Source organism: Argopecten irradians, chromosome 2, assembly GCF_041381155.1.
Source record: "Argopecten irradians isolate NY chromosome 2, Ai_NY, whole genome shotgun sequence".
In the NCBI taxonomy this organism is placed as follows: Eukaryota; Metazoa; Mollusca; class Bivalvia; order Pectinida; family Pectinidae; genus Argopecten; species Argopecten irradians.
Window position 1 is genome coordinate 42,792,758 of NC_091135.1, and position 20,065 is coordinate 42,812,822.

A 20,065-nucleotide genomic window follows, 5' to 3' on the forward strand; every position below is an offset into this window, starting at 1 on the left:
AGTTACAATGTTGTTTGAACTGCAGAACAACTGACCACGAAGCAATTTTAAAATGACATCCAATGGTTATATGAGACCATAATGTTGAAAATAGGTGTGTCAATTAGTGTAAGTGACATTAAGGGTAGCGATAGAGTTATCATTTAACAAGGAATGGTCAGGCTAATATTTATATTGGATATGTACTTTGGGATGAATGCCTGATTATCATACTTGATAATTTCAGGGGCCTGTGTCTTTTGAATTAGCTAAATATCCCTTGAAATATTGGTCTCTATTCAGAAAAAAATATATAAGAATTTGGGAAAATAACAAAAATTTCTCTAGGTCATGCACATAAAAATATATTGACTGCATTGACACTGGAAATGAATGATTATTATGATTAACCATCTTCCAAGCCCAGGAGTGCAAGCTATAGAACAACAAATCTGAAAGTGGGAAACATAAAACGACCCGCGTTATGAAAATTAACATTTTATTTATTTTAATAAAATTGTTCAGAAGGTGATGATACGTGTAGTATTATCGGTAAGTTAATTACTTTTGTGACTCTACAAAATTATCGATCTCGTTTTTCATTCCCATTTTAAAAATTAAAAGCCGTTTCAGAAAGGTAGTGGCCCTTTAAGGTTAATTGATTTGTAGCATATTGGGAAGGTTGACTTCTTACAAAATTGTTCAAGCTATACAATGTAGTTAGATGTACACGTACACTCTTTCATAGGACAGCTTTGAATTCAGGTTGTATACATGGTATATACTTGAAACCCCAAAATCAAAAGTTTGAAGATATAAAATCATAGACTTATGAACATTTTGACTTGTATGCTGGACTGAAAGGCTGCCTTGAAAAAAAAGGTTCTTTTAACAAATGACACAAAAACTTTAGTATGTGTCAACTAAGTTTAGCAAGACACTTTGTCTAAGGCACAGTTTAATCCAGACCCACAAGAATGTGGAATTATAGGAGACAGGGAAGCAATAACAGACTGAAGATCAGGTAAATCACAATTTGTATACGTTGTCCAAATTTTCAAACATATTTATGTCTGAATGAGTTAAACCTATCTTCTGTTGTTGATTTATGGTGAACAAATAGATTCTATTTTTCTTGTATATAACATCTATAAAACTCATATTCAGTAAATATAAAACGCATATTTAAGGATTAACTTTAATATTTTTTTTTACGTTATGGAGATATAACACAAAAATCTGAGTGTACTCTAAATAAACCGCAAAGCGGTTTATGGTGAGAGTGCACTCATAATTGTGTGTTATATTTCCATAACAAAAAAAATCTATTCAAATTAATATAACTGTTAAAAATAAAGGTAACTTATACACGTGTTAGTTAAAGGTTATACATATCTACAATGCATATTTCATTATACGTTAACTTTAATCTTTATTCAAAGTTCCGATTTCATATATAAGTTATGAGAATTTTATAAGTCTTCAAAACATTTGAAAAGTCTGGTGTTGAAACTTTTTATTGGTCGATAAATGACTTCTCAACCGAGGAGAACCGAGATGAAATAATGAGACCTCCCTCTTTTCGGAACCTCTCGTGTCATTTGATGTTCGCTGATTTATAAAATAAGAGAACATACGAAATTCCAAAGATGGCGGAAGGTGGAGGGGAAGAAGAAAACCCCTTTTCTTTCAAGAAGTTTGTGTCTAAAACCGATAAAAAAGAAAGAAAGGACACAGAAGAAGAAAAGGAAAGCAATAACGACGACTTCGACGTTGAGTCACTTCCGGATATAAGTCGATCAAGTCAAATCAAAGAAAAGACGTCAGTTGTGAAGGAAGGTGGGCTGGGTTATCGGGTCTGCGATCTTTGTTCACCTGATCGAATGATATCTTTACATTTTTCCTAATAATATAATTCCTCACATATTCATTATTTTTATTATTATTGTATATAATTTTAAAAACTAAATCTGCAATCTCAAAATACTGTGTCGACTGCAAAGGCGATTGTGCACCTGCAGCTGTCCATTATGTCAAATATTTCCAAAATGTTGATAGGCCTATTTAATTAAATGTGTTGAGACTGTCAAATAACATCTGCTAAATTTCATATGTAAGGCAAATTAATTTAGGTATTGGTGTCTAAAAAATTACCGATCAAAGCAAACACCTAGTCCACATAATCAGGATGGCATGTAATTGTGACTTATAAACATTAGGAGGCCTAGCTACTTCTTTTGCTTAACCCATGGAGACACTCTTCTAATAATTAGATGAAAAGCTGGAACAACTGATCATGAATTAGGATGAATGAGTCAATCCAAGTTAAGTTGTTGGTATAGAGTTATGATGCTAACATACTAGTGATACATATAGTGGTATTGGACTTGGTCGACCATTGCTGATCATGACCAGGTAGCTCAATATTGTTAGAGAATCCGGCTAGTGTTCGGAGGTCCCGGATTCGAATACTAGACTGGCTAAATAAGTATAGCTATAGTATTGAGATCCCAAACTGACATTGGTTAAGTACAATTTACAGTCGATTAGTCCCACCTTTCGGCATTTATGATGTCACAAAAATCATGCCAAATGATAACGTCATAATCACCAGATGATGGGACTAATCAACAGTAAATTGTTTGTTACTCACGTCTTTTAGGGATCTCAAAACCCCTGTATTGCTGTCTATGTCTGTAGAATATAGCTGTTAAGATTGTCAGAAAATTCAGACTATAGGGGATATTTAGGTTCCTAAACCAGGATTGTGATTCGAATCTTTAGAACAGAGGATAAAAAAAGTAAGTAATCAATGTAGTACCTAGAATTGATTACAGATTTCTAGTAATCATGAAGTTTAATTTGTAGGGCATCTAGTGTCTAGAGGTCACATGTTAAACTTTTTTTCTGGTAGCAATTTATTTTAATTTTGTCAAGAGCCCAAACTAGAAATATAACTTTTGATAGTGAAAGAAACTCTAAACAGAAACATAATATAAGCACGTAGGTATTGACAAGCTCCTTCCACAATTGAGCAATAGAATTCGAAGGTAATCAAGAGCAAACACAATTTACAATGTATGTATACTTCAGCTAGATTGGAGCTTCCTAGATCTAGAGGAAATCATTTTCAGTTTTCCTATATTCCTTTATTCTTTTAAGACTGGGGCCCTTGACAACAACTGCATTTTGTTAAGGGTACCTTTTGGTTTAAATTTAAAATTAAAAGAAAAAAAATTGAGTCCATCCTTTCCCATTTCCTTTGCAGATCGAGAACAAAGTGCTAAACCTAAGAAAAAGGGAGGAGATGAAAATCCATTTTCATTTAAACGTTTTTTGGAATCTAGTAGTAATACTAATGGAGCCAGACCAAAATCTGTTAGTAACCGTGCAAGTACCAGTCCACCAGCACCAAGACATGTTGATGGCAGCCCTAGTCTGTCCAGGAACACACCTGATTTTGCCAGTGACTTGCCAGATTTTGTACAAGATCATTTCAGTGACTTAGAAAGAGAGCGACTCGGAGCAAGAGATCTAGAACTTCCAGACTTTACTCTTAATCAATTTTCAAATTCCGGTGATGGGCTTGGAGATGTAGTGCCCCCCTCCCACCTACTGGGAGGGGGTAACAGGAGTCGTACCTCTAGTCATGGTAGGGTCACCCCCCAGGGGGAAGGTGTCATGGACGGTGGGAACGACCTGGTGCTGGATAGGTCATCACAAGTTCCCACAAGTTTGCCCGATTTTCTGTCGGATGGAGTGTTTAATAGTTCAGACAGTATACACAATAGTGAGGACACAGCGTACCATCCAAGTTCATGTAACAGCCATGGTGTGTCCTCTGTGAGAGAAGGGATAGCATCACTAGAAATTAATGGGGATTTCGAGCTAGAACTGAGAAGGGTATGATGTCTTTTATGTGCAGAAGAATGCTTGAATTGATAAGTGGAATTTACTGGCAAATGCTTTTATACTTCGGAATTCTACTATTGACCAAAGTTATTTAATTGAAAATCAATAAATACTCAAAAAGTATAAACGTTTGAAGTGAACATTGCATAAATGTCAATTCGGTGTTATTTAATGGATTTTTTTTTAACTATTAATTACTTGTGTGCTTTAATAAACAGAAAATTCATTTTGTTGATAAATTATTTTTTGATTGTGTTGTCAGTATCGAGAAGAGAACAATTTACTACGCCAGCAGCTTGCAGAAGCTCGACAGGAAGCTGTAATGGAGACTCAGAGGTGCCATAAAATGAAGAAAGACATGGAAATATTACAGAAAAAAGAGGCTGAAGATACAGCAGCACTGGAGAGAATGGTACAACAGGTGGAGGCCAACTTAACAATAACTACGGTAATATGATCATATATGAATTATATAATGACTGGCATTATAAATAGTGTTAATGGGTGGAGACCAAATTACTTGTTATACCACAAGTATGGTAAGGGCATAATATTATATATGGTCTACAGATCTAAAGTGATAAATGGGTGGAGGCCAACTAAACCACAACTACACAGTAAGGACATGTTTCAATATACATGTAAATGTACAGCCAAATAATATCAAGACACTAAATGTGTTTTTAGTTAAAAATTTCGAGATACCAAATACTGATTATTCATTTTTAAACTTTCAGCAAAGAGCTGTCAAGGCAGAGAATACAGTATCACGACTCCAGGCAGAAGTAAAAACATTACAGGTATGAACACAACTAGACGTAATAAGTAGGAATGTCTTACGCCTGACTTACCAGGTAAGTAAAAATATTACAGGTAAGAATACTAACACTTAACTGAGATGAAATTTTACAGGAAGGAATGTCTTACGTCTGACTAAGGTGAAAATATTACAGATCTATTTAGTGATTTCTCACATCTGATTAAGGTGAAATGTTAAATTAGGTATAAAAATGCTACAACAGTTACATATTTGATACTTGGGTAATGTAACTTTATTGGTATGACATGTGACTTTTTGCTGCTTGTAGAGTAAGTTGACCACTATGCGTGCAGAGAATGAGATACTGCGGTCAGGAGATCGTGGGTTGGCAGATATAAGACAGAGAACCAGTCATGTATCCCAGCAGTTATCTACAGCAGCATCAGCCGCCGAACAAAATGTCAGGTTAGTTACAGGACAGAGGACACCATTCAGGCCACTGACACTGACTTTGGACTAGGACATATTGTGTTACCTTTGACCATTCTATCACATGCACTTGTGTAGCATCTTGTTGCAATGCATCTTATTCTCTATTTCTACTTCTATTTCTACTTATATAAATTGAGAATGATCCTTACAGAAGGAAAGTACATATAGTATATGAAAGAAAAAATATAAGTAATTCTGTATGAAGATGAAAATAACTTGTCATGACTAATACTTCATATTAGACCTGTACAGCTAGCATAAATGACAAAAATTGAGATATATGGCATGGTGTAACATACTTACATTTGAAAAAACCCAATAGAAAGCTTTTTTTGGCCAATGTGTCATAGTTTAAAGATGAATCTTAATATACAGAAAAAAACTCATCCTGTCCATTTGAACTATGACTTGAAAATTATGTTAATTTGATGAGATTGGGATTTGTTTTAAAATGTGTGATGTTTTATTTTAGACAACTTTTACAAGGAGTTGAGAGCCTCAGGCAGTTCTCGCAGATATTATCATCAGTTGAGAAAATCACAGAGGAACCATTAGAACAACAGGATCCAGAAAGTCCATCACAACAAAACAGCCAATCAGAGAAGAGTAAAAGTCGCAAATCAGAAAAAAATAAAAATAGCCAATCACAGCACAGAAAAGCCAAGTCTCCAGATAACGAGAACAGTCAACATAAAGGTTCTACGAAATCTGAAAAAGACAGAGACGAAGATGTCACGTGACGATGCCTATGGTTGTGAATTAAAACTTGATGTTTTGTTATTTGCAGATTGTTTTTTCATCAGGATAACATGCTGCATTAGAAAGGGACTAATTCACGTATCACGTGATACCCGATAACATTTGTGCAGGACTAGTATCTCCAGTGGTGATAGAATGTAACTTTTTGTAATCTTCCTACTGAAGTAACATTAGCACAGGATGTCATCTTATTACGTCATTCCGTCACCAATAGAAACAAAAGTCCGCACAAACGTTAGGGGGTATCACATGGTACATGAATTATTCCCATTGTTGATTGATTTAAGTATGTAAACAGCTTAATATTCTTTTACGAAGTGAGCTAATGCTTTTACGCTAAAAGGGTTTGGTAATTTTGTTTGTGACTCTTTAAATCATAATGACAAGTTTAAAATCTTGTACAATTAATAAGTGTGAAACAATTTCAAAAGCTGCTATTTTGAAATTTAAGAACAAGTTTTGTGGCGTGTATTATGGGCGTATTAACAGATTTTTTTTATTTTGCTGATTCAAGTTGGGAACTGATTAATTCATTGTTTTTATTTACGAAATTACTGTTATTGTTTATTTTTTGTGCTGCATTAAATATTCAAGGGAGATAAGTCAGCTTGGGTCTTGCATAATGCAAGACATCTCCATATGCCCAAGTTCTAGTTATTAAAGTGCTGTTTGTTCAAGAAATAATGATCTAGGAGCTAATCAGATTTTGACTTTATTATGCATGTATGAGATTATATAGTTAGGGTTTACAAATAACGGAGCACCATGTATTTTGCTCATTATATATAAAGTATTCCATATATATAGGCTATGGACCTAATAGGAATAGATCATAGCATTAAGTTTAATAGTCTATTTTAAGAAAAATCGCCAGAAAATGTGTTGATAATTGAACTTAATTAGAAAATTGTGTAAGGATGCTATGCTGTCTGGTCAAAACTATTTTGTTTTTCAAAAACTACTTCTGAAGTTCATTAAGAATCAAAATAATTGTAACTTGTGAACCCAAAACCAATGTGATATCTAAAAGTGCTAAATATGTTGTGTACTGACCTTTGCGCTATACAAAATAAATTTTGTTTTACCACTACTGAAAATGCAAAGAATTTAACCAAATATATGAAAAAAGATTAAATCATGTGAGAATTGTATCTAACTTGTAATCAACTACTAGGTTTAACAGCAATTGTTTTACTAAGTTGGATTTAAATTGTAGTTGAAACTTGTAATAACTTTTATAACTAAAACACCTGTTCAGTTTGAGGTATTTTTGTTGCTGAAAAAAACCCAGTTGAAATGTATTTGAAGCATTCTATTCCTTAATCTCTGATATTTCATTTAAACTGTAAATTATATTCTTACTTATTAACCTGTCCATCTAATAACTACAGCATATGCAGGAGATTATTAAACAGCAAGTCGACATATTACCCTAGTACACAAATAATATGTGTAGGATTACATTAATATCGTAACTAGTCATGCTATTATTCATTAAAAACTTTTATTGTATATTACATGGCATGATATGTTGGCATGTACATTTACTTTCCTTTGTGAAACAGAATTCTAAGATATTGATAATTATCAGAAAGTGATGATTTTATTAGTATGTTTCTAGTAGAGCATCAATCCTATTGCAGACTCTTGTTTTGGGTACTACCCATATAAATTCATCATTTCTGAAAGGTGCACAAAAGCACATGTACGAGGAAGAAATCTTGACCGAGGAAATGTAAAAAGGATAAGACCTGGGCCCGATTTTTAGCTCACCTGGTCCGAAGGACCAAGGTGAGCTTATGCCATACCGCGGCGTCCAGCGTCGTCCGTCCGTCCGTCCGTCAACAACCGACTTCTTCTCCATAACTGCTGGTCAGATTTCAACAAAATTTGACTGGTAGCATCCTTATGGGCTACTAACTGAAAACTGTACAAATGATGGGGCTGACCCCTCAGTGGCCTGAGGGGCGGGGCCAAAAGGGGTCAATTTGGCTATTTCCATTTAAACGACTTCTTCTCTGAAACTAAGCATGGGAGAGCACCCAAAATGCAATGGTAGCATCCTTATAGGGTGGGGATTCAAAATTGTACAAATGATGGGGCTGATCCCTGGGGGCCTGAGGGGCTGGGTCAAAGGGGGTCAATTTGGCTATTTCATTTGGACTTCTTCTCTGAAACTAAGCATGGGATAGCACCCAAAATGCAATGGTAGCATCCTTATAGGGTGGGGATTCAAATTGTACAAATGATGGGGCTGACTCCCTGGGAGCCTGAGGGGCGGGGTCAAGAGGGGTCAATTTGGCTATTTCCATATAAACGACTTCTTCTCTGAAACTAAGCATAGAATAGCATCCATAATGCAATTGTAGCACCTTTATAGGGTGGGGATTCGAAATTGTACAAATGATGTGGCTGACCCCCAGGGGGCCTGAGGGGCGGGGTCAAAAGGGGTCAATTTGGCTTTTCCATATCAACGACTTCTTCTCTGAAACTAAGCATGGGATAGCACCCATAAGGCAATGGTAGCATCATTATAGGGTAGGGATTCAAAATTGAACAAATGATGGGGCTGACCCCCTAGGGGCCTGAGGGGCGAGGTCAAAAGGGGTCAATTTTGCTATTTCCATATAAATGACTTCTTCTCTGCAACTAAGCATGGGATATATATATATATATATATAGCACCCATAATGCAATGGTAGCATCCTTATAGGGTGAGGATTCAAAATTGTGCAAATGATAGGGCTGACCCCCCGGGGGCCTGAGGGATGGGGTCAAAAGTGGTCAATATGACTATTTCCATTTAAATGACTTCTTCTCTGTAACTATAAACATGGGATTACGCTCATAATGCAATAGTAGCATCCTTATAGGGTGAGGATTCAAAATTGTACAAATGATAGGACTTACCCCCCCGGGGGCTGAGGGGCGGGGTCAAAATGGATTAATTTGGCTATTTCCATTTAAACGACTTCTTCTCTGCAACTAAGCACTCATAATGCAATGGTAGCATCCTTATAGGTAAGGGATTCAAAATTGTACAAATGATGGGACTGACTCCCTGGGGCCTTAGACGCGGGGCCAAAAAGGTTAATTAGGCTACTATTTTCATATAAATTACTTCCTCTCTGAGCTTTGTATTGGATAGCATATTTGTATGGTATCTATAACATCATTATGTGGGTGTGTTTCAAAATTGAACAAATTTTGGAGTCAATTTTACTAATTTTTCTAATTGTAAATGTCTTTGTGATAATAAAAAAAAAACAAAAAAAACTAGGTGAGCGATACAGGCCCTCTGGGCCTCTTGTTTGAAATAAAGTACAGACTTAAATAAAAACTTAGGTTTTCTTCTCAGTAACTTTTGTCAAAAATTTGTTTCAGATTACTCTTATTTTCATTCTTCTTTTGCATATTACAGAGTTATCTGCTCTTACAGGTAGGTAATATGACATCATGTTATTGTGAGCATAATGTCATGTTGTCTGGAGAAAACGCCGTAATTTCTCCACAAAAACTAATAACATAACAATAAATCTTAAATGTAATTTTAAATGAACTAACACGATATAATCCAAATTAATTATTTGAGATCAAAGTCTACCTGGTATTTTTGTTTGCTGTATGAGGGATACTTAAAGATGTATATTAAAATTTGTCAACTTTTCATACTCTCAGTCTTAAAATAAATACTGTATGTTAATTTGATGTTATTTCAGTTGAAATGCATAATTATAACTGTTCCACCTTTGTCAAAACTGTATGAAATGACTTATTTTGACAAGAAATTTTAAATACTCATTACACATATACACTACTGACTAAATGTGATTCAAGTATACTGAGCATTTTACACATTTGCTAAATTCTTGTCATTGATTAGGAGAACACAAATAGAAATTATGGCAATTAAACCTTTGACCAATTAATTTGACTAATGAGCCCACCTTCAGGCATTACTGATTAACACTTTGCCAGGATAACCTGGAACGAATAATAAACAGTTCAGGATCTCCCTAGTGATTGAACTTATTAAATAGTCTCCATGTATTGATGTGTCACAAGTAAGATACATGAACTGTTATGTGCAATTATCATGAATGTGTCTGGCTGAGATTGTAGATGAAGTGTTGAGAGTTGAGCGAGTGTTGGTTTGGTATGGAGACAGATATTTGCTTTATCTGGTTCTGAATAAATTGTACAATGAACATTCAAATGGTTTGTTCTCTATTTTTATATGCCTACATATATTTCTTTGTTTTTTTTTGTCTTGAGTGATGCAGACAAGAGACTTTAATACCAACTCTTGAATCTGGTCATTCATATCACTGTATAGACAGATGATGGAATTTGCTTTTAAGTATGGAAAATAATGATCATAACTTACTTTTAAGTCATCTCAGGATGACCTATAGTCATCATGCTTTGTCTGTCATAGTGTGCCGTCCACAGGGAGTAACATTTTCTTCAAACGACTTCTTCTCAATAAGTGAAAAGGCCCAGGGTACTCATATTGGGCCTTTAGCTTGCTGGCATGAAGGGCTACCTAGTTTGTTCAAATGAATGACATTGACCTTCATTCAAGGTCACAGGGGTCAAATGCTAAAATCTTTAAACAACTTCTTGTCAATTACTTAGAGCCATAGAGATGTGATATTGGGCCTGTGGCATGTTGGGATTTTGACCTACTAAATTGTTCAAATGGCCTTGACAAGGTCAGGGGGGTCAAATATGCTCAAATTTTTAAACGACTCCCTGTAGCATTTTGGGATTGAGGGCAACCAATCTTAAACTTAATTCAAGAACACATGAGTCAAAAAGGTCTTTTAACAATTTTTTGTGAATAACTAAGAGGCCCAGGGTACTGATATTGGGTCTGTAGCATGATTGGATGAATGATCTTGACCTTCATTAAAGTGACAGGAATCAAATTCAGTTCTACTATATATTAAGACTCATTGGCCTCTTGTTTCAGGACGTGATATTTAAAGAATTCCAAACTTTTTTCCAACATCTAGGTTTTTTTGGCAGCTAAAATGACTTCTTACTTGTGAAATGACTCCACTTCAAAATGACTTTGCCTTTAAAGAACGCTTAATTCATAGATACATAAACAACACTTAACTACAATAGCCTGTGTGAGTCGTGAACGTCTTCTGCTCATTAGCGAAAATGCTCAAACTGCACATCTTTTACAAAGTAACATGGGTCATACAGATATTCAAATTGATAATAAACTGTATATAACTGGAAAGTGTGTATTCATCCTTTAAACATTGCTAATATAGGGTGCTAACTTGCCGGTAATGATTCCTACTGTATGCAAGCATTACTAGTTCTCTTTGAAGATTCCTGCTGATGGCTCAAACAAGTTTGTTCTGTTGTCATATCACTGTATCTTGATTCTTTATGAATTTATGTTGCCCCCCCCTTCAAAAAAAAAAAAATATATATATATATATAATATATATATATATATAAATGATTATTTCAATATAATAAATATATATACGATAGAAACCTTAACAATTGTGTGTATGTATAAATACAAATATTCACTGTACTTTTTTTCTGGTACACGATGAATTTCCCATTATCATTAATTTTCATGTCGCCACACAAACCACTATTGCCAATTTAGAAGTCGTGGATGATTTCAGATTTCCATTGGCTAATTCGCTTTCTCTTTGTCAGTTCTGTCATACAAATAAAATGGTTCCAAAATAAAGCATTTTAAAACCGAAAGTAGAAAATGATTTTGAAATACTGAGGTTTATTTTGCATATATATCCCTATGGACATCTTAGTTAGCCATGGCTTCCGTTTACGTTACACGTTCTAACTTGGATAGCGAAGATGTCCCATGGAAGGTAAAACAGTACGTGTGCAGACTGTCATATTATGCTTCACTTGGATTTATTCCATCATTATGAAACCAGACAATATAACGTTGTGCAAACCACTTATAACAAATATTTTATTAGTATCATCGTTAATTTTCTTTTAGTGTTTTTATCAATTTGTCCATTTATCAATAATCAAAGAAAATTAGTAAGAATGCATGATGCAGTCCCCAAGTGTTACTGATGCTAAAAAAATCTGGGCCGATTTATGATAATAAGGATTAACTTGACTAGATTTCTTCAAACACAAAACTCTCCGAGTGTATACTAAATAAACAGCGAAGCGGTTTATAAAGAGAGTAAGGGGGATGGCATGTCCCTAGGACATGTCTTTTTGTTCCCCCCCATTTTCTCTGACTGAAATGTTCTAAAAATGCACATTTGAAAGAAAAAAAGGATCTTCCACATTTTTCATACTTCATTTTTAGAAAATTTTTCGCTGCGTGGCGCATTTCCTAATGTCTTGTGAGGATTGTCCATTTAATAAATGAACTTGTGGTGTTTATATTTTTATTTGGACAATCCGATTATTTGTCAATAAATATTGAAGCCCAGACTGTCAGTTGGTATAGTATTTGATCCTCAGTATCTCGTCTTGGTCGGTTTCGGAGAGCTGTAGCGCCCATAAGACGTCGCCAGGCTGCATTCCCAGGTTGCCTTGCCAGTACCCTTTCGCTGTGTGAATCCTCCTGATGTAGGACCCCGAACCACTGACCAGTTCTATGGTGTTTCTGTTGTAGTCAGCGATTACTAAGTTCCCCATGTTGTCGTAAACAAGAGATCCAGGGGCGAATGTGGTTTTCTTAGCCCCGTCGATATCCTCTCCTCTGTATAAGAATCTTACGATGAGATCCTGGTCAAAGACTATCACGTGACATTTGGAGTTGCTCTCATCCTCTCCAGTCTCGGTTTCGTCGTTGCCGATAGCTATGTTTCCTGTGACTGGACACTCCACAATTTTCCATGGATTGACGACAGCTGTGTTCATAGAAGTACGTAGAACGCGTCCAGATGTCGTACAAAGTACAATCTTGTCATTGGTGCCAATGATAATCTGGTTCCTACGGGTGATGCAAAGACGTCGAGGCTTGACATTGAGTTTGAACTTTGTGGTCTGCGATCCTGACGACAGCGAAAGCTCATGAACAGTGAAGACGTTCTCCGTTACAGATGTGAACCAAATATGACCAGTTTGGGGAGCAATAGCCATGTTCACCATGTCAACAGAAAGTTCTCGTACGGTATTGCCATTGCTGTCTACAAGAAAAGAATTGTTCCTGCATGCAACCCAAGCATGCTCTCGCTCTGATGGGAACAAGCCCAACAAGGCTGGTACCTTGTCTCTAAGTGTGAACCTTGTCAGAATGAAGGGTTCGTCCAAAAGTTTGTACATCGTTTCACGTAACCCTAAAGCTCGTTTCAGCAGTCCACTGACCATTTCTTGTGGGTCAAACGCTGCAGTTTCCATCTCCGGAACTGTTGGCATTATCTCATTTTCAAGATCCGGTAGATCATCTGCAGCATCGAATATCTGTACTCTGGTGCCATTTTGGAGGGTTTTCTTACATCCGTTTGCCTTCTGAACAAGACTGTCGTGTATGCGTGTTAATTCGTTCTGATAGTCCCGAAGCAGTGCTGCATTGCTATTTTCTATACTGCCACAATGGGTAACGAATTCCGATGTCAAATTGTCTATTTCCGCTTTACACTTGTTAGCTTGTACTTTCATTTTCTTGCATAGATCTTGAAATAATTTACTGTTTTCTTCAAGTTTCTCGTCTATTGATTTAATTTCCACTTTCAGATTTGGAAGTTTCTGTTTCTCCACGTTGTCCACAAATGTCCTGATCACTTCCGTTTTCGCTACAGCTACATCCGCGATATCATGGAGGTCATGTTGTTTGCAATACCTGTTCGAGATCCCACATGTTGCACAGATAAGATTTGTGCACGTCGCACAATAAAATATGACATCTTTCTGTTTGTGGTGTAAACATTTAGTCATTCCGGTTTTTCTGATGGGCATTATACCCGCCATGGCTTAAGTCATTAAAAACAACTGCTGTCCTAATCAAATCACAAAATGTAAGTAACTGTCATGGCGACTCCTTGTAACTTTGGACTGGCCCCGAAGGTGGGATTACCCAGAGGTAAATTAGATAACACACACGGTGCACGTGTGTAGATTGTTGGTTGATTGAGCCCAGACCCGGTGTATATGTTCATATACATTATGTCTTACGTACATATGTGCATTACATGACAAATAATTTACGTGTTCAATCCGGGTAGCTGAGATATCTTCTGAACTTTTAGTTCTTCATTTACGTCACAAATGGAATGATCATTATAACATATATATGTACAAAATACGTATATGTTTAAATTTCTGATTATAATAATGACTATAATAAACACATAAGCAAGATTAAAAAAAAAATTGTAAAATTCATTGCATTTTAAAAGAAATCGTTGATCTGTTTTATATTATTCATTAAAAATAAAATATGAACAGGTAATTAGCAGCACAAATGATGCATACTGTATGGGTACGCATGTATACACTGCCACGTTCCACACGAACTACTTTTAGATAATGAATACAGAAAAATATACATATACAAACCGTAATAGAAACATCAACAAAGTTTTATATTCAATTTTGTTCTCGCTAAGTTATTATTTCCGAATTCTAAGTTACAGTACTGTTACTGCATGTGTACACACTAGCATGAAACTGCTTTAAATCAAATCTATTTGATCTATTGGAATATGTATATCATTTTAATATGAATCTTATTTTCTAATTCAAACTTTTAGATATAAGAAACTAACTATGTAAATGACAACATTTATATATATATATATATTTATATATATATATATATATATGTGAAAGTTAGTCGGAAATATAGTCCGGAAAACGGTTCAATGTTTACTAACCCATTCAAAACTTCCGCCACACGTGTTGTGAGACTCAGGTAGGTGAAATTCTTTCATTTTTGTTTCGTACAGCTATATTATACATAGCTTACAAGATGTCACTGTTAACTTCACATTTATGTCCTTGTTATCATAAGATATCGTTATTATTATATAACATGTGTGTTTCAAAAGCGGAAGTGCTGCGGCGAGCAAGTCCATTTTTAAGTTGTTTCAATGTTTGCAAATCTTTTCAAGAAATCTACCACTAGGCCTACTGTGCATTTTGGTATTTTGATCGGATATGGTTGCTAGCGCATTTAAAATATTTAATACACTTGTTTATGAACTATAGAAGACACTTCAAGATATGTATGTAACTTGCAGACTTGTTGTTTGTCGTATTCTATACATATACATGTATTTTCTGATGTTTATTCATTCACTACTGTATTCGTGTAATGCAGAAATGTATATATAGTTTTCAACTGAATGCGGATCTATACATAAACCTCAAATCATTCTCAACTTTGGTGATTGATAACCGTTACGGTAAATACATGTACCTTAAGCATATAGCAGCCAAGAAAGGTAACTCTGACAAGCTTAAGATTGTTGCTGGGATTCGACTATTGAAATTACAGTAACACAGTACTTTTCTAACATATACTTAACCACGATTAAATATCTTATTCAAAAGTTAATTATCCCTTTGTTTAATGAACACTTTTAATTATTGCTAAATTGAATTTCGAAAGTTTTGAGTGAAATGTACAAATAATCAAATTTGTAGATTTTTATATGTTGGTACACGGGCATACGTGTGCATGTGCAATGACATCTTAGAACTAAAGGCATACAAGTGTTAGATTTCATGATGAAATAACAACACCAAATATATTAATTTTCAGTGTAATTGTATATGCATGACAAAGCAGAATGAGCTCGTTTTTTTATTATAGTCATTATTTTTACGTTCCTAAGATCCGCGTGATACAAGAAACGGACACTTAAACAAAACATCTTTTATGCGTATATATACATACTTTAACGAAGTCATACCAAATTAACTTTCACACAGAAATTTGATATGTTTTGTTACAACATATTAAAAATTATTAAAGTATTAAAGGGACAATTCAGTCCAAGAGTACATTAAAATTTGCACATATTTCGGAAACAAGCTGGCTCCAGTTCTCATAGAAATTAGATTAGTTGGTTTTGCTGTGATATGCCAGAAAGGTCCACTGTAATGTATGTGAAATGTACACATAGTGGTCAGATGTCTTGTATGCCGAACCCTGGCCCTTGCCAGTGTAGTAAAGAATTCTTGGTATATAATTACTCAAATCGCTCTTACAGTAGTAAGATGCATAAGATGCATGCTTTTGTCTCAAAACAATTTCATCAACTCCACAGTGGTTACGTGTTGCATTTGTTTAACATGCGTGACTTTGGCTCGGATATGGGTACAGCGTACGTGATGTTCCTGTTTAATCGTATTGATCAACGATTTGGAATTCCAACAGTATCAATTAAATTACTTAACAATGTCGTTAAATTTGTCAATATTTATTGTTATATGTTTCATAAGGAATGTAGAAAATTTATTTAAGTCATACTTTGCTTCTTTAAACAAACTTTTATGATAGATACCAATCGAAGTTTAAAAATAGCACCAAACTCATTTCTATAATGTTATTTCAAACTTTGGTTTGTAGAAATGTTACTCCTTTACTTGGTTGTGAAGCGTAGTGGATTTTAGACACTGTGGTTTTCGAGTATGATGCTTCTTATCCAATCAAATTATGACGTTTCCACATGTTGAACCGAAAACAAAATGTTGATGTTCAGTAATCACTAGACATATTTATATATGAGCGTTATGTAAACTGAATCTATAATTTTTAGGAGAATAGTAAACGTTTCTTTTCTGCAATAGTTTTCTTATAATTTTTTGTCGATTCACATAAAGGGAGTGGAACGACTGGTTTGTCCGTTGTCAGTATAATGTGACCAATCGCGAGTGGGGTGTGTTGTTCGATGTCTTTGGCGGCATGCTTTTCAGTGCGATAACATTATGAAAATGGTAAGAGTTCCTCTTTTACAAGGAGACGCAACACGATATATCACAGAAACATAATTCATACACCTTGCACCACAAATACAGTTAGGAGAAGCTGTCTTTAAATTACCTTAGCTGTTTTTAGGACGTTAAGCCCGATGAACCATACCAATAAAATATGTTTGCGACTTTAGTTATGAAAATATAAATATTCTAATAGTTAAAAATATGTTTGGAACAACTAGCTATAAGTGTCTCAACGGCTATGTGGAAATCTGAAAACTATCCGTTGTACGTCCTCTACACCCGATATTAAACATTTATCATTGTATCGTATGTCCCTCATACAGACTGTACATTATGTCGGGGTACTGATTTCCAGATTACAGGTTTTAATGCGTACATTGCCGGGCTAGGAACATACCGGTTTTAATTAAGGCGGTAGAGTTACCCTAGCACTATACAGCTGTCATTTGCTCCTTCTATAGATAACAAGATAAATGGAGATCGATTTACGGCTTGTTTCAATATTCCCAGTTTTGTACCGACTGTACCAGTTCCTTGTCGTACCTAACATCTATCTGGTATCAATCACGTGGTTTGTTTTAATTTTTTCTTCAGAATTTCGAGGTCGACTGATATCTATCTCTGAAATGGCGTGTGAAAGTTTGCTTATACGATTTAATGAATTTGATCGTTACAACCCACATTTTTTTTTCAATATCATAAATCAATCCAAAAATGTAAACATGATATTGACAAATTATTGGATTATGATATTTCTTCGAAACTAACATTCTGTGTGTAGCTGATGAGTGATTGTAACAGCAATTATTCCTGTTTTTTATTAGATTAATTAATGCCATTTTTCAGCTGAATCAAATACCAGATTATACCCCCTTCGATTGAGGGCTAAAATCGTACATAAAGTAGTGATCAAATTTCTTATATTCTAGAGATTGTTGGCCAGTACAGGGGAGTATACCTGTTGAGTTTCTTGGAGAATGGTTCAATCATAGTTAACGTTCACATAATTCATAAATTGAAGTTATTTGTGAATGTCCAAAACTGCTTGTGCCAAAATATGCATGCAAATATAGCCGACTCAAAAGTTTTCCCGCTAAAATTAAGGAATTAAAAATTTAGTCAAATACTATTCACGGTAGAAGGAATAGATATTTTCTTACGGAAACACATCATATTGAATATTTATGTCATGATATTATGTAGGATGGTTTCTGGTGGAAGTGTCCGCAGTCCTGCTTGTCTGTGTCTGCAGCCCTGATTTAGTACACAGAAAACCAACTACAAAACACCGGAAGTTTTGTACTTGGTTGTCTGTGTCGGCAGTCCTGCTTTGTCTATTGGTACTGGTATTTGTAGTTCCGATGTTTTGTACTTGGTTGTCTGTGTCTGCAGCCCCGATTGTCTATTGGTACTGGTATTTGTAGTTCCGGTGTTTTGTACTTGGTTGTCTGTGTCTGCAGTCCTGCTTGTCTATTGGTACTGGTATTTGTAGTTCCGGTGTATTGTAATTGGTTGTCTGTGTCTGCAGCCCCGATTGTCTATTGGTACTGGTATTTGTAGTTCCGGTGTTTTGTACTTGGTTGTTTGTGTCTGCAGCCCCGATTGTCTATCGGTACTGGTATTTGTAGTTCCGGTGTTTTGTACTTGGTTGTCTGTGTCTGCAGCCCTGATTGTCTATCGGTACTGGTATTTGTAGTTCCGGTGTTTTGTACTTGCTTGTCTGTGTCTGCAGCCCTGATTGTCTATTGGTACTGGTATTTGTAGTTCCGGTAATTTGTACTTGGTTGTCTGTGTCTGCAGTCCTGCTTGTCTATTGGTACTGGTATTTGTAGTTCCGATGTTTTGTACTTGGTTGTCTGTGTCTGCAGCCCCGATTGTCTATTGGTACTGGTATTTGTAGTTCCGGTGTTTTGTACTTGGTTGTCTGTGTCTGCAGCCCTGATTGTCGATTGGTACTGGTATTTGTAGTTCCAATGTTTTGTACTTGGTTGTCTGTGTCGGCAGTCCTGCTTGTCTATTTGTACTGATATTTGTAGTTCCGGTGTATTGTACTTGGTTGTCTGTGCCCGCAGTCCTGCTTGTCCATGGCTATTGGTATTTGTAGTTCCGGTGATTTGTACTTGGTTGTCTGTGTCTGCAGCCCTGATTGTCTATTGGTACTGGTATTTGTAGTTCCGATGTTTTGTACTTGATTGTCTGTGTCTGCAGCCCTGATTGTCTATTGGTACTGGTATTTGTAGTTTCGGTGTTTTGTACTTGGTTGTCTATGTCTGCAGGTCTGATTGTCCATAGGTATTGGTATTTGTAGTTCCGGTGTATTGTACTTGGTTGTCTGTGCCTGCAGTCCTGCTTGTCCATTGGTATTGGTATTTGTAGTTCCGGTAATTTGTACTTGATTGTCTATGTCTGCAGCCCTGATTGTCTATTGGTACTGGTATTTGTAGTTCCGGTGTATTGTACTTGGTTGTCTGTGCCCGCAGTCCTGCTTGTCCATTGGTATTGGTATTTGCAGTTCCGGTAATTTGTACTTGGTTGTCTGTGTCTGCAGCCCTGATTGTCTATTGGTACTGGTATTTGTAGTTCCGGTGTATTTTACTAGGTTGTCTGTGCCTGCAGTCCTGCTTGTCCTTGTGTATTGGTATTTGTAGTTCCGGTAATTTGTACTTGATTGTCTGTGTCTGCAGCCCTGATTGTCTATTGGTACTGGTATTTGTAGTTCCAGTGTATTGTACTTGGTTGTCTGTGCCTGCAGTCCTGCTTGTCCATTGGTATTGGTATTTGTAGTTCCGGTAATTTGTACTTGATTGTCTGTGTCTGCATCCCTGAATGTCTATTGGTACTGGTATTTGTAGTTCCGGTGTATTGTACTTGGTTGTCTGTGCCCGCAGTCCTGCTTGTCCATGGGTATTGGTATTTGTAGTTCTGGTGATTTGTACTTGATTGTCTGTGTCTGCAGCCCTAATTGTCTATTGGTATTGGTATTTGTAGTTCCGGTGTTTTGTACTTGGTTGTCTATGTCTGCAGGTCTGATTGTCCATAGGTATTGGTATTTGTAGTTCCGGTGTATTGTACTTGGTTGTCTGTGTCTGCAGCCCTGATTGTCTATTGGTACTGGTATTTGTAGTTCCGGTGTTTTGTACTTGGTTGTCTATGTCTGCAGGTCTGATTGTCCATAGGTATTGGTATTTGTAGTTCCGGTAATTTGTACTTGATTGTCTGTGTCTGCAGCCCTGATTGTCTATTGGT

The 20,065-nt window shown here is 35.9% G+C and overlaps 3 protein-coding genes across 6 annotated transcripts in view; 2 read left to right on the forward strand and 1 right to left on the reverse strand.

Annotated features, from left to right (window-relative positions):
• The first annotated feature begins 1,621 nt into the window (after nt 1-1,621).
• On the forward strand, nt 1,622-9,441 carry LOC138315581 (endosome-associated-trafficking regulator 1-like). Its single transcript, XM_069256701.1, has 6 exons — nt 1,622-1,818; nt 3,248-3,882; nt 4,154-4,339; nt 4,629-4,691; nt 4,980-5,116; nt 5,616-9,441. Exons 1-6 carry the CDS (start codon nt 1,629-1,631, stop codon nt 5,881-5,883), a joined length of 1,479 nt encoding a protein of 492 aa, XP_069112802.1. The 5' UTR covers nt 1,622-1,628; the 3' UTR covers nt 5,884-9,441.
• A 2,217-nt stretch (nt 9,442-11,658) lies between these two features.
• On the reverse strand, nt 11,659-14,129 carry LOC138315582 (uncharacterized). Its single transcript, XM_069256703.1, has one exon. It carries the CDS (start codon nt 13,841-13,843, stop codon nt 12,365-12,367), a length of 1,479 nt encoding a protein of 492 aa, XP_069112804.1. The 5' UTR covers nt 13,844-14,129; the 3' UTR covers nt 11,659-12,364.
• The window catches only part of LOC138315584 (ribosomal biogenesis factor-like), a 52,229-nt gene continuing 46,065 nt past the window's right edge, over nt 13,902-20,065 (forward strand). The window contains exon 1 of one of the 4 annotated variants that reach the window (XM_069256714.1): nt 13,902-13,955. The gene's annotated coding sequence lies outside the window, so the exon portion shown is untranslated. Of the gene's footprint in view, nt 13,956-14,707; nt 14,787-20,065 lie in introns of those variants that run through there. The other 3 variants (XM_069256710.1, XM_069256709.1, XM_069256708.1) reach the window with 3 other exon arrangements.

Excerpts from the sequence above, each read along its gene's own strand:
- LOC138315582 (XM_069256703.1), bottom strand. The coding sequence starts at position 13,843 with ATGGCGGGTATAATGCCCATCAGAAAAACCGGAATGACTAAATGTTTA.
- LOC138315581 (XM_069256701.1), top strand. The coding sequence starts at position 1,629 with ATGGCGGAAGGTGGAGGGGAAGAAGAAAACCCCTTTTCTTTCAAGAAG. Across the intron at positions 1,819-3,247 it reads GACGTCAGTTGTGAAGGAAG|ATCGAGAACAAAGTGCTAAA; the intron begins GTGGGCTGGGTT and ends TTTCCTTTGCAG. Across the intron at positions 4,692-4,979 it reads CAGAAGTAAAAACATTACAG|AGTAAGTTGACCACTATGCG; the intron begins GTATGAACACAA and ends TGCTGCTTGTAG.